Consider the following 11396-nt stretch of genomic DNA (forward strand, 5'->3'; position numbering starts at 1 on the left):
ACAAAACAATATGTCTGAAAGAGCTGTGAAACTTTAACCTTAAGATCAATAAACACAATTCTAGCCTATATGAAATCAGTTCATTAATCGAGCCTGTTTACGTTGCTCTTCTTGAAGGGATAGTTCAACATTTTAGAAAATTGTCCCATTGCCATAATCGCTATAGTTTTAGGAGGTTTGTTACCTTTAATTGTTGGTGCAAGCTATTTTTAGAACGGCGGAGCAGAGCTGCGAGCTGCTCAGAGCTACACTACGGAGGCTAATGGGATTTCTTGGTTTCCCTCATCAAACTCATCAAATACACTATCTAACAACTTCAAAACACTCAGCACTCATGGACAAGTTGTGACCTGCACATTCACCATGATATGAAATAATAGGGTGAAGTCAGGTAATATGGGACACTTTTTGGAAGAATGACCAAACCACCATCAAAAAAGGTGGTTACTCACTCCATTGATGTTTGTATCATTTATCACAGATCTCTTCAATATTTCTGTGGTGAAATTATGTTGTAAAGTGTGATTGTTTAGAAACTACAGACCTATAAACTCACTGAGACCCCCTCTCTCCCCCTTCTGAAAGTTTCAGGTAATATGGGACAACTGTTATGGTAATATGAGACATTCACTTTCAGCCAAATTTTCTTTTCTTTATTTGAACATGTAGCCTAGCTATGTGCTGATTTTAGTTTTTTAACATAGAAGATAATAATCATTGATAATACAGTGCAAACAATCAATGATCAATCCTTTGGTAATATGGGACAGTGCTAAAAATTCCAGTTGACAAAAAAACGTGCATTTGACAAATATGTTTATCAAAATTATAAGACTTCATTAAACACTTCATAAAATTACAATTTTGCAGATTCTTAAATAGTTTGTTTTTTGTCTAGAACACTTATTATGCAAAAATGAAATTCTGCATGCCACTGCACTTCTCGCTTGAACTTCCCTCCTGAGTCTCCTTCAAAGTTTCATCAACAACTTTCTGGTTACCAACAACTGATCAAATTAATTGTTTTCTGTCAAGAGGTGTTATGGCAACAATTTAAAATCGTTTTTTGTGATTGGCTGGTAATATTTTAATTGCAAAAGGCCTCAGACCTTATATGTCCCATACCCATACACCCTAACAGAACGTAGACAGAGTTGTTTTCAAGGTAAATTCTTGCAAAACTGCTGATGTGCATTCCCGTCGGGGGCAGTTTTTCGGCACGCAGTCTCTGCATTTGCCTCGAAAACCACTCCAGCTCGTAACGTTCTGTTATTATCTCATAGCATGGTGAATTATGGCAATGGGCCAATTTGCCAGAATGTTGAACTATCCCTTTAAACCCTCACATTATACTTTTGCTTAACATTGGCAGGCCATGTGGACAGGGGCCCAGGGGTCTCAAATGACTCTTGGTTTATGCACCAACTCTGTGATCTCCTAATCATAATAAATTTGTTTGATTAAAGCCCAAAGTAGAATCAAAATCTGAACTCATGAGGGGTAAGACCTACATGTTATTAGAGCATCGTTCCTATTTCTTTTTATGTTTCACCTGATGTCAAATTGCAGGGTTCCTACACATTTGAAATTTCAAAATTCCATTCCTTTTCCAGTCTTCTCGGTTAAAAAAAATTCCAATAATTTGTGACATTTGAGTAATTAGATGCACAATCATGTAAAAAATAAAATAAAATAATGCAATTAATTGTTTGTTTTCATTATTCTGAATTTGTATGCCATTATGTCACCAAATAATTTCCAGGAGATTGTAGCTAATAGCACATACAAAATAATGAACCCAAATAACTTCAGATAAGACCAAACCCATATGAGTAAGGTAAATATATTTCCATACAATAGTTTCCATTTTCCATTCTTTTCCAGACCTGGAAATGTAAAAAAAAAAAAAAAAAAAAAAAAAAAAAAATTCCATAGTTTTCCTTACTTGTGTAGGAACCCTGAAATTGTTTCATGTAATTCTGACAAACTTGGTGTTTAGTGGAGTGGAGGCTGCAGACTGGAGAGGTGAGACCGCTGAGCCTGTGTTACCACGTCTGGACACGCGGTGGCAGTAAAGAGTCGTGTTCCCTGAGCGCAGTTCGTCAACGAACAACTCCAACTACTATTTTACTAAGGAGAGAGGGTCATCTCTCAACCGCCAGCCCTTCAGCTCAACGACGGTGTAATAATTATGAATAGAAAGTTAAAGTCATGAGTGACCGTGACCTGGTCGCACTAGTCAGTCAGTCAGAGGAACAGCCCCCTCCTGTTACACAGAGGGGCGGTAATCTCGGGCTCTTCTCCCCTCTTGTCGTCACAGTTCGTATAAACAATGAGCTGCCTGGTACCCGCCGGCTGGACCTACCACTCTGCCACTGTGTGAAGTGAAGTGAAGGGAGCTCTCCGTGCGGGAACGACCGAGGCGGTTTAATGATAAGATGGCTACAGAAGAGATGGAAATGAACGGTGATGCTGACCGCAACGGAGAAATGGAGGTAAGGGCGGCGCTGCTCCCCGGTACAAAGAACCGAATAGAAGTAATGTGAAGCCCCCCTGGTCGGACTGTCTGAGTCCCCACAGAGACAGGGACACCCCCGGTCAAAGTACAACTGATATTCATCGGTTTCATACGAGATATCCGTCCGCCGTGTTCTCCCTCCGCCTCTCCTCCCTGCCGACATCACTTCATCTTCTTGTTGTTTGATGTTGGCAACCGCGAGCGCGCGAGCCTTTATTGGGCTAATTATTGTAAGAGGCTAGCTTCTAGGATTAGCCCTGGTGTTAGTGAGACCCGCTCCGGACATGGCACGCATGTAGCCTCGAGTCTGGTGTGTTTATGTTGGACTTTGCCTCTGTTCCTTCCTCTCTGGTCGCTGTTGCGTGCGGGGGTTCAGTTTACATATAATGACAGGCGATACACCGCGTGAGAGCAGTACACCGTGTGATCACTGCGCTGTGGAGGAATCCAGCTGGATCAGACCCCAGATCAGTCTGTCCGGGGCACCAGACCACAAACTGAAAGTCTGAAGTTATGGGGCAGCAGCACTCTGCCAGGCCAGGCCCGGCCCATCCTGTCTAATATAGGCTATATCCTCTCTAACATGTCCTCTCTCTCTGACACTTCCAACTTTGTCTTTGATCATGAAAGTCTGAGTCAGTGCCCTTGGATCAGAAAGTGTCTATAGTGATAAGATAAGATAAGATAAGATAAGACATAGGCTACTTAATGGAACCCAGGCTGGAAAATGACTGTTTCAGCAGCAGTCACAGAAAGATACGAGAAAAAAAACAACAACAAACAAGCAGAAAAAGCAAATGAAAAAGAATACCGGTAGGCTATGAATATACTTTCAGGCAGATTTGTGTCCAAATCTTCACTGGAAAATGGTCTCAATGATAAAGATTCTTAATGGGAACCCCAATTTCATTGGACTTGAAAATAGAATTTTACACAAAGTTTGGGCTACATCGTCTGATAGATGAGTGATTAGGCTACACTAATTTTAAGACCCATAGCTCAATTTCAATTTTCTTTTCTGAACACCTTTAAGGAAAACTAAAGTGTGTGACCATCACCCTCTCAGTTGTGAGTTGGTAGCACCCATGTAGCAGCGGCTTCGTTTGAAGCACTGCTTCAAGCCTCCGATGACGGGCTGCAGGGAGCTCTGATGTCAACAGACTGAGAGTAAAGGAGTCAATCCACCTTTAGCTAAAAAGCAGGACCAGCAGGCTGCAGACAGTAAGCTACTATATCTCTAAATAGCAGTGTTGTTTTCAAAATGACCAGATCATTTTTGAATTAATGTGAAATATTTATCGCGTTATAAACGGCCCAGTTTTAAGGCTAGGGTCAAGATTCAGATATCATATGATGATGAAGACATGGGGCTTGTCAGAAACGGGCTAAATAATGCTCCAAAGTTCGGCTAGATTCTGGTTGGAGGGGACTTTTAAAAGGAGATCCTGAACACTGCTGTCATCCATGTGTGTGCCTCTCTCTCTCCCTCTCTTGCACCATGTGTGTGTGTGCTGTGTCTCAGGGTCAATCATTGTTATGTCTAGTCACACTACAGGCAGCAGAGAGAGGCATGGAGAGAGTCCTCTATGTTGTAAAATAGCTATTTCCTGTTAATATCATAGAACTGAACAATTTGAAATTAGTTGTGAAGGTCCTAGTTGTTTGTTTCTAGGGTGAATTGTGCACTGTTTTTACCACATAAGCCCACTACCTTTTATAGATGACCTCCTGGAACATCAGCTGTGTTTTTTACTTAGTTTGACACCACAAACATACATCTGCTCCTATAGCTCCTAGGTGGTCACGGCACCATTTGTTAGTCCCGATTCTTTGTATTAAACATCTGAGTTCAACAGTGTGAAAGTAAAACTGTCTCCATCTGTGACTCCCACTGACAAAGCACTAGTGCACTGTAATTACACTACAGTTCAGTTTCTTTGTTGTTTTTGGAAGTTTCAGTGGGAGAAGCTCAGGGTCAGTTGTACAGTGCTGCAACTGACAAAAAAGCAACTTATTTTAGTGATGGTCTTTTAGTGTTCACTGGGTCAAAAATGTCCAAGGCACACTGTTTTGCAAGTTAAAAAGCCTTTGATTCACTGGCTCTACTGCCTTCTTAGCCAACCCATTGGCATCTGTTTTTTACTAATGTGACAATATGCTGCTTTTGCACTCTTCTATGTAAATCCAGATTAAATACAATATATTTTTGATGGCAGTTTGAAGATATGGGACATTGTAGTTGTTTTTTCTCATTCAATTGACGAACAAAAATGTAATCAATTAGGCTAATGAATTTATGTTTATTTTATTTTATTTTATTTTTACATTATTACCAGTAATAACACAGGTAGTTTCAGGCTTTTCTTGCATAACCTTCACTGTTACTAATAAATAATAATGCTAATAATAAAATAATATCCTCTACATGATATCAATCTTCACCTGTTTAAGAAGTCAATACTGATACAAAATACAACAGGCAGTATTCAGTGAATAGGCAATGTTGATAGTTTCACTATTTCAGTTCATTCCTGGGAAAAACCACATCTTAAATGGGAAGAAGGTAGTGACAAATACCGGAAGTAAAACTAACATTTGAAGAAGTGAGAGTGACGGCTGCGGTGATCTCTCACTCTAGTGGACCACAAGACCGTACTCTTCCTCTGTGGCACTGCAGGTTTAGTTTTCAGACGTGAAGAGAGAGAGAGGGGGGGAATGTGGAGCAGAACCTCAGCATGCGGTGTTGCCAACTAGGGCACAAAGGTGGCCTTGTTGCACCACTGAACTTATTATGCTAAACATAATAAGCTTTAGGAGGAGGCTCTGTATTGATCCTTGTGATGTCACGTCTGCACCACTGGAATGAACCATTTACAACACACTTGCTTCATTTGCAAAACAAAATACAAAGGAAATAAGTTCTTTCTCTGCCACGCCGCGCCACAAAAGGGAAGGAAATGACTTCCTTGACAGAAGAACCCTTTCCTGGACAGATCAGCTGCTCGGTTCCATACTGACTGCAACATGCAGTTCAATCACTTGAACTCTCCACATAGCTACATATTCCATAATTTAATTTACTCAAGAAATAACATTGAGTAATAATGATATATAGGCCTATCTAATGAATAATAATAGCAGTAACCAGTGTTATTATTGCCAGAGGTGTATGCCCTCTTACTGTAAACTTTCTAGCAGTTACGCAAAGTCTTCACTCACTTTTTCCACTGTATTTGGGTGGAGCTTTATAAAGCATGACCTCCTCTACTTAAAACAAAAGTGGTGACACTATTTTTACCCCTGGGTTAAAACTAACTGTGACCTTCCTAGTGTGACATTTTGTCGCTGACCGATCATTTTCACTTCCATTAAAAAGTACAGTGATTACATAAATGTTGATGAAATTAAAGTGGCCAAAAATAAATATGAAAAATGGTCAGAATTGAGTTTTCTAATGATGATTCAGGTAACATGATGACTGCTGACTTTTTACATCACACACTATTTAGCAATACCTCATGATTACTATGTTTTTGATATACTATAAGATAAGATGTACTTTATTCAGGAGAACTCGTCTTAGACATGAAGTGCAAGGTGCATACACCACCAGTCAAAAGGATGCGGTTTAATGGCTCATTGTACTCTGAATGAAATTAAAGCATAGAACAAAGGTTATAAAAGTTATAAAAATAAATAATTAATGTAATGTATTCTAAACTTCTGACTCATCAAAGTAGCACACTCGTGGCATCTTTCTACAATGGAAATCAAAAGCTCTTCCCAACTCTGTTGCAGAAGTTCCCATAAATGTGTGGTACCTGAAGGTTGCTTTGCTTTCACTCTTCAGTCCAGTTCATCCCAAACCAACTCCATGGAGACTGTTCTGGCCACTCCATATTCAACCTTACCATCTTGTTCTTCTTTCCTAAGGAAGTTCTGGCATAGCTTGGGCTTACTTGTGTTCTGGGTCATTATATTGCTGTAGGATGAACCCCTGACTAACTAGGCTCATACCAGAGAGGGTCCTGCGTGGCGCTGCAGAGTGCTGTGGTTGGTACAGTAGCTGTTTTGGTTCAGGGTTACTTTCACTCTGTACAAGCTCACAGACCCTGGATCCAGCAACACAGCCCCAGACCATCCTCCATGTTTGACAGTTAAAGAGGAATTATGCAAGTCTGGTCGCTTTTCCTCTGTTTTGCTAACCTTCCGCCTGGCCATGTGCATTTGTTTACAACGAAGTAGATAACGTTATATAACAAATACAAGGTTACGACGTGTGTGTTTGTGTAGTCTTAACGGTCATAAACAAAAGATTTTACGCCAGGTGGAAGGCGAGAGCCTCCATTCTCACTTGTAACAAGTCACAAGTCATGTAGTTAACTATCACAATTACTCCGGAGCTTTTTAATTAGGGTAAAAAATGTAGCATAGCCACGGGAGAAATCTGCATAGTTTCTAGGAACCGTCCTTTTGCCCGCTCGACAGCATACAAAAATCCTGTATGATGAACCGATTCATCAGTCCATAACACCTTGTTCCAGTCTTCAGTAGGCCATTGGTGGTGGCCCAGTCATGCCTCTTTTTGCCCTCTCTTTTTTTGTACATTATTTTACAGTTTTGGGTCACCTTTTCTTAAAGGGGACATATTATGGAAATATCACCTTTTGAAGGCTCTTATATTTGGGTGTTTGTCTTGCCTTCTGGTCCCCAAAATGTGAGAATTGACAAAAAAAATCTGTAATTTACAGGCCCCCTAGGTTGAAATCCATGTGGTTTTTATGAGCTGTTCCCTCAGATGTCTTCCGGTGATGTAACTAGGATTAGAATTTGCAGAAGGGGTGGGGCGGGGCAAGAAAATGCAGAAAATAAAAGGGGTCGTCTAGAATTGTCCGTGCCAATTTGACAACACTGCTTTCATAAAGGGACTGCAGTGGCTGATTTTCATCTGTTCCCATCACTTTAAAAGCATTTTTTGTAATGTTCAATAATCTGACCTTATTCTGAACAGTCAGAGATCCAAACCAAACAGCCATACCATATCCGATGATAATTAATAACTTCTGCTATAATAAAAACAGAGTGGAGACAAATCCAAAATCCTCACTGAAAATAGATGAACAATCCCACACAGTCAGGTGTTAGACCACTTGTGTTTGTCTGTGTTTGTATTCAGGTACCACTGCGGGGCCGGCTTAGGAGGCCGCAGGGCCCCATGAACATGAACCACTACGCCAATAAGAAGAGCGCAGCAGAAAGCATGCTGGACGTGGCTCTGCTGATGGCCAACGCCTCCCAGCTGAAGGCCGTGCTGCAGCAGGGACCAGACTTCACCTTCTACACGCCCCTCATCACTTTAATCAGCCTCTCTCTCATCCTGCAGATTCTGGTGGGAATCATGCTCATCTTCATAGGTATGTCTTGACATCATGATGGGAATAATGGCGTTACTAACGGTGCTACTTTGTTCAACGAGTAATCAAAAAAGTTACTGTTTCTCTTGTTATAATGCTGTTTTACTGTGACTGACAATAAAATGCGCCGGTACTCCCCTTAAGAAGTCCCCTCACAAAATAATATAGTTAAAGTTTACATTATATACCGTAAACATTTTGTTTCAGTCCATCAACTAGTCGGAAAAAAGCAGTTTATCTGGAACTAACCAACTCACTCAGTAGCCTACAGAGTGTTCCAGGGCTGATGTCAAAACCCACAAATTTAACCTCGCGCTGGTTCCAGGAAAAGAAAGTGAAGGGGATTTCTGTATTGCGTTTTGGATGATGTCAAAAAATCCGCTCTGTGGCTAACACATGTTTATGATACTAACAAGTTTTGTTCAGTGAGATAATCTTCACATATGAAAACCTTTTATACCGTATTTGAAGCTGAAATGTGATCGGCAGATGTAAAAAGCTAACGTTAGGCTTTAACGGACTACTACACGGTTGCATGACTTTTGACGTCACCACCAGCTTTCCAGTGGTTTCGGCTGCTTTATTTTAAAAACATTATCTAATGGGGAAATAAGACTGTTTTTACTTGGTGAAGACCCATTAATAATATAAAATAAGACTCTCTGGCCTGTTCGGGGGTGATGATGTTTAATGTCCCCCACAGGGTTTGTATAGAATAAAATAGAATAGAATAGAATAGAATAGAATAGAATAGAATAAAACTTTATTAATCCCCCAAGGGAGAAATTCACTTTGTCACAGCAGCAACAGATACAAGACAGGCACACAAAAAGGTAACCTATCACTAATAAATAAAATAAGTTGATAAAAAAATAAATAAGGCTTATGAGTTAATAAAGTGCTTGGATCTCTCTGTGTGTGTTCGTGCATGTGTGCGTGTGTGCTCACGCTCAAGCATTGAGTCGTATTGAGCAACTTGTTAGCAACCGCCTTTTTTACCACACATAAAAGCTTCAACATTCACATGAGGGTTTTTACTGGCATGTTTTAGGTCATGTAACAACACCTGAAGCTCGCTTTAAGCTTTTGTTAACCACCGACCACAGACCTGAGGTATAAAATCCCCTTCAAAAAACGTACTGACTTTTAGACGAGAGAATAGGAAGTAGCGCTGATGGTGATTTTTGTGGTTCAATTGTCATCATTGCCATGATAAGCAGCCACTGAAACATTGAACAATTGGACATGTGCATTCAAAAGTTTAGAGAAGGTTAAAGGGGAATTGCCGTTTTTTTTTTACAATCTGGACCTTATTTCTAACATAAAATACGATAATTTACTCACCCAGATAACTTTGGTGTCATTACAAGTTGTTAAGACGAAATTAGATCCAGCCGAGAGCCGCGTATATTCATATAATGTGAGTCTACAGGCCAGCGGAATGCAGCGTCTAAATAACACATTATCTGCCACGAAACTCCTTCATTTCACCAATATGTTGTTATGATCATGTAGCTTGTAGCTACCGCTAATGCTACGGTTCGTTTCTGCATGTTTCCGACTTGTCAGAACAAAATGAGCAGCTGGATGAAGTTCAGCTTCCACAGGCTTCCTCTCCGCAGCCTGGACTCACTAAAGCTCTGGCTAGTTGTGCAAACAAAATATTGGTGAAATGAACAAGTTTCGCGGCGGATAATGTGTTATTTAGAGGCTGCATTCCGCTGCCCTGTAGACTCGCATTATACGGATATACGCGGCTCTCGGCTGGATCTAATTTCATCTGAATGACTTGTAATGACACCGAAGTTATCTTGGTGAGTAAATGATCGTATTTTATGCTAGAAATAAGGTCCAGATTGTAAAAAAAAAACAGCAATTCCCCTTAAGTTCACCTGTAAAGGTTATAGTGCATTTTAAGTGCATTCTGAAATGTAATCCAAAAGCCCAACATCCCTAACTTTTTTGTGAGTAGTGTAATTTGTACAGTTTGACTCTTCATTGCCATGATAAGCAGCCACAAGGATGCGACTTTAGAGGGCCACAACAGGAAGAAGCGCCTGCCAAGTTAATTCTGCTTACAGCTGTTTCCAATCGAAAACAGCTCTCTTCACTCTTAGAAACGACATAATGTCAGAGGAGATTTACCAGTTCCAAGAGGGTGTGTAGAAATAGACATTCATTCTGACTGCAAAGTCTCACACAGGTGAATCTCTCAGGCCAGTGAAGTGTGAAATGTGTCTAACGGAGGGAGAAGCTAATTATTCCCCTGAGGCTAGTGCTGTCAGAGTCTGTTAATTTCTTCACCAATGATTACTTCACTGCAGATCTGACAGGAATCTCTGTGCTGCCCCCTTCTGGCTGAAAGGCGGGAGGAAGCTGTTTGTGCTGTCCAAGCAAAAAGCTCTGTAACGTTTTGTCATCTCTGTGTGTCACCAGTTAAGTGGAACCTGAATGACGAAAGCACGCACTACAAGCTGAACATCATGGAAAACACAGCCACTGCCTGTGTGTTTGTAATAGTGGTCATCAACGTCTTCATCACTGCCTTCGGCGTCCAGCAGCCTATCCAAAAGTCTTAATCACCGTTCAAACTGACCTTGGCTCAGCAAGACTGCCCGTCAGCTGAGTGAAGATGGACCTCCGTGTTTATATATATATATAAAAAACTGTCAGGATATTTATTCACCAGATTGAATAGCATGCAAGAGGCCTTTGCTGTTCTGTAAGTCGATCTCACAAGCTTGACCCAGTGTACCCCGCTGATCAAGTTACATTGTCTGATGTCTGTGTCTGTGTGTGTGTTAAAGGCGTTCCTCTCTTTACAAACTATGACTTTGGACAAATGTGTGGTCAGTTTTCATTTGAGGTGGTGCAACTCTCCCCTTTGTTACCTCTTATCATACTCAGGTTACCGATGCAAATAAACCATTGCCTTCACTTAGAGACAAACATATCAGGAGCAATACACTGTGTCTTAGTCACAACCACTGTGAATGTTTCCTGGAGTTAAAAATGTCAACCAAATATAGTGTTGTTTGGAAGTTGAAATTTGTCAGAATAAGCCCAGTGTATATGTGTACTGAAAAGAAGAAAATCTAACTATCACCACAGCATAATCCAAACGAAAGTTTGAAATGCAACAGGAGCCATCTAGTCCAGTCATTTTAGGCCAAAAAAGGGGTCAACGTTAAACAAATTGCAACAGAAGCAAACTCAACTGATTTTGTATCCTCAGCATGTCCTGAGTGTGGGAAAAAAAGCCCCGAAGAATCCCATTAAGGGAAAGTTTAGAAAAACACCCAAACATATCCCATTTATACGCATTTACATTTTTTTTCCCCACGTGAATAGGGTACAATTTTTAACCTTTAGATATCTCCATGAAAATTACTGAGTTTATTACTTACATTAATACAAACAAAAAATGTATTACAAGTTTTTTGAAATTCTTTGTTAACATGAGC

At 40.5% G+C, this 11396-nt stretch overlaps 1 protein-coding gene across 1 annotated transcript; it reads left to right on the top strand.

The window, feature by feature from the left end:
* Positions 1 to 2227: 2227 nt before the first annotated feature.
* Positions 2228 to 11078, top strand: ninj1 (ninjurin 1). The gene is made up of 3 exons (XM_083971515.1): positions 2228 to 2495; positions 7695 to 7932; positions 10369 to 11078. The coding sequence occupies exons 1-3, from the start codon at positions 2439 to 2441 to the stop codon at positions 10509 to 10511; spliced, it is 438 nt and encodes a 145-aa protein (XP_083827641.1). The 5' UTR covers positions 2228 to 2438; the 3' UTR covers positions 10512 to 11078.
* Positions 11079 to 11396: the final 318 nt, after the last annotated feature.

Source organism: Trachurus trachurus (assembly GCF_905171665.1).
Source record: "Trachurus trachurus genome assembly, chromosome: 5".
In the NCBI taxonomy this organism is placed as follows: domain Eukaryota; kingdom Metazoa; phylum Chordata; class Actinopteri; order Carangiformes; family Carangidae; genus Trachurus; species Trachurus trachurus.

Coding starts and splice junctions, on each gene's coding strand:
- ninj1 (XM_083971515.1), top strand. CDS start 2,439: ATGGCTACAGAAGAGATGGAAATGAACGGTGATGCTGACCGCAACGGA. Junction 2,496..7,694: donor ACCGCAACGGAGAAATGGAG/GTAAGGGCGGCG, acceptor GTTTGTATTCAG/GTACCACTGCGGGGCCGGCT. Junction 7,933..10,368: donor AATCATGCTCATCTTCATAG/GTATGTCTTGAC, acceptor GTGTGTCACCAG/TTAAGTGGAACCTGAATGAC.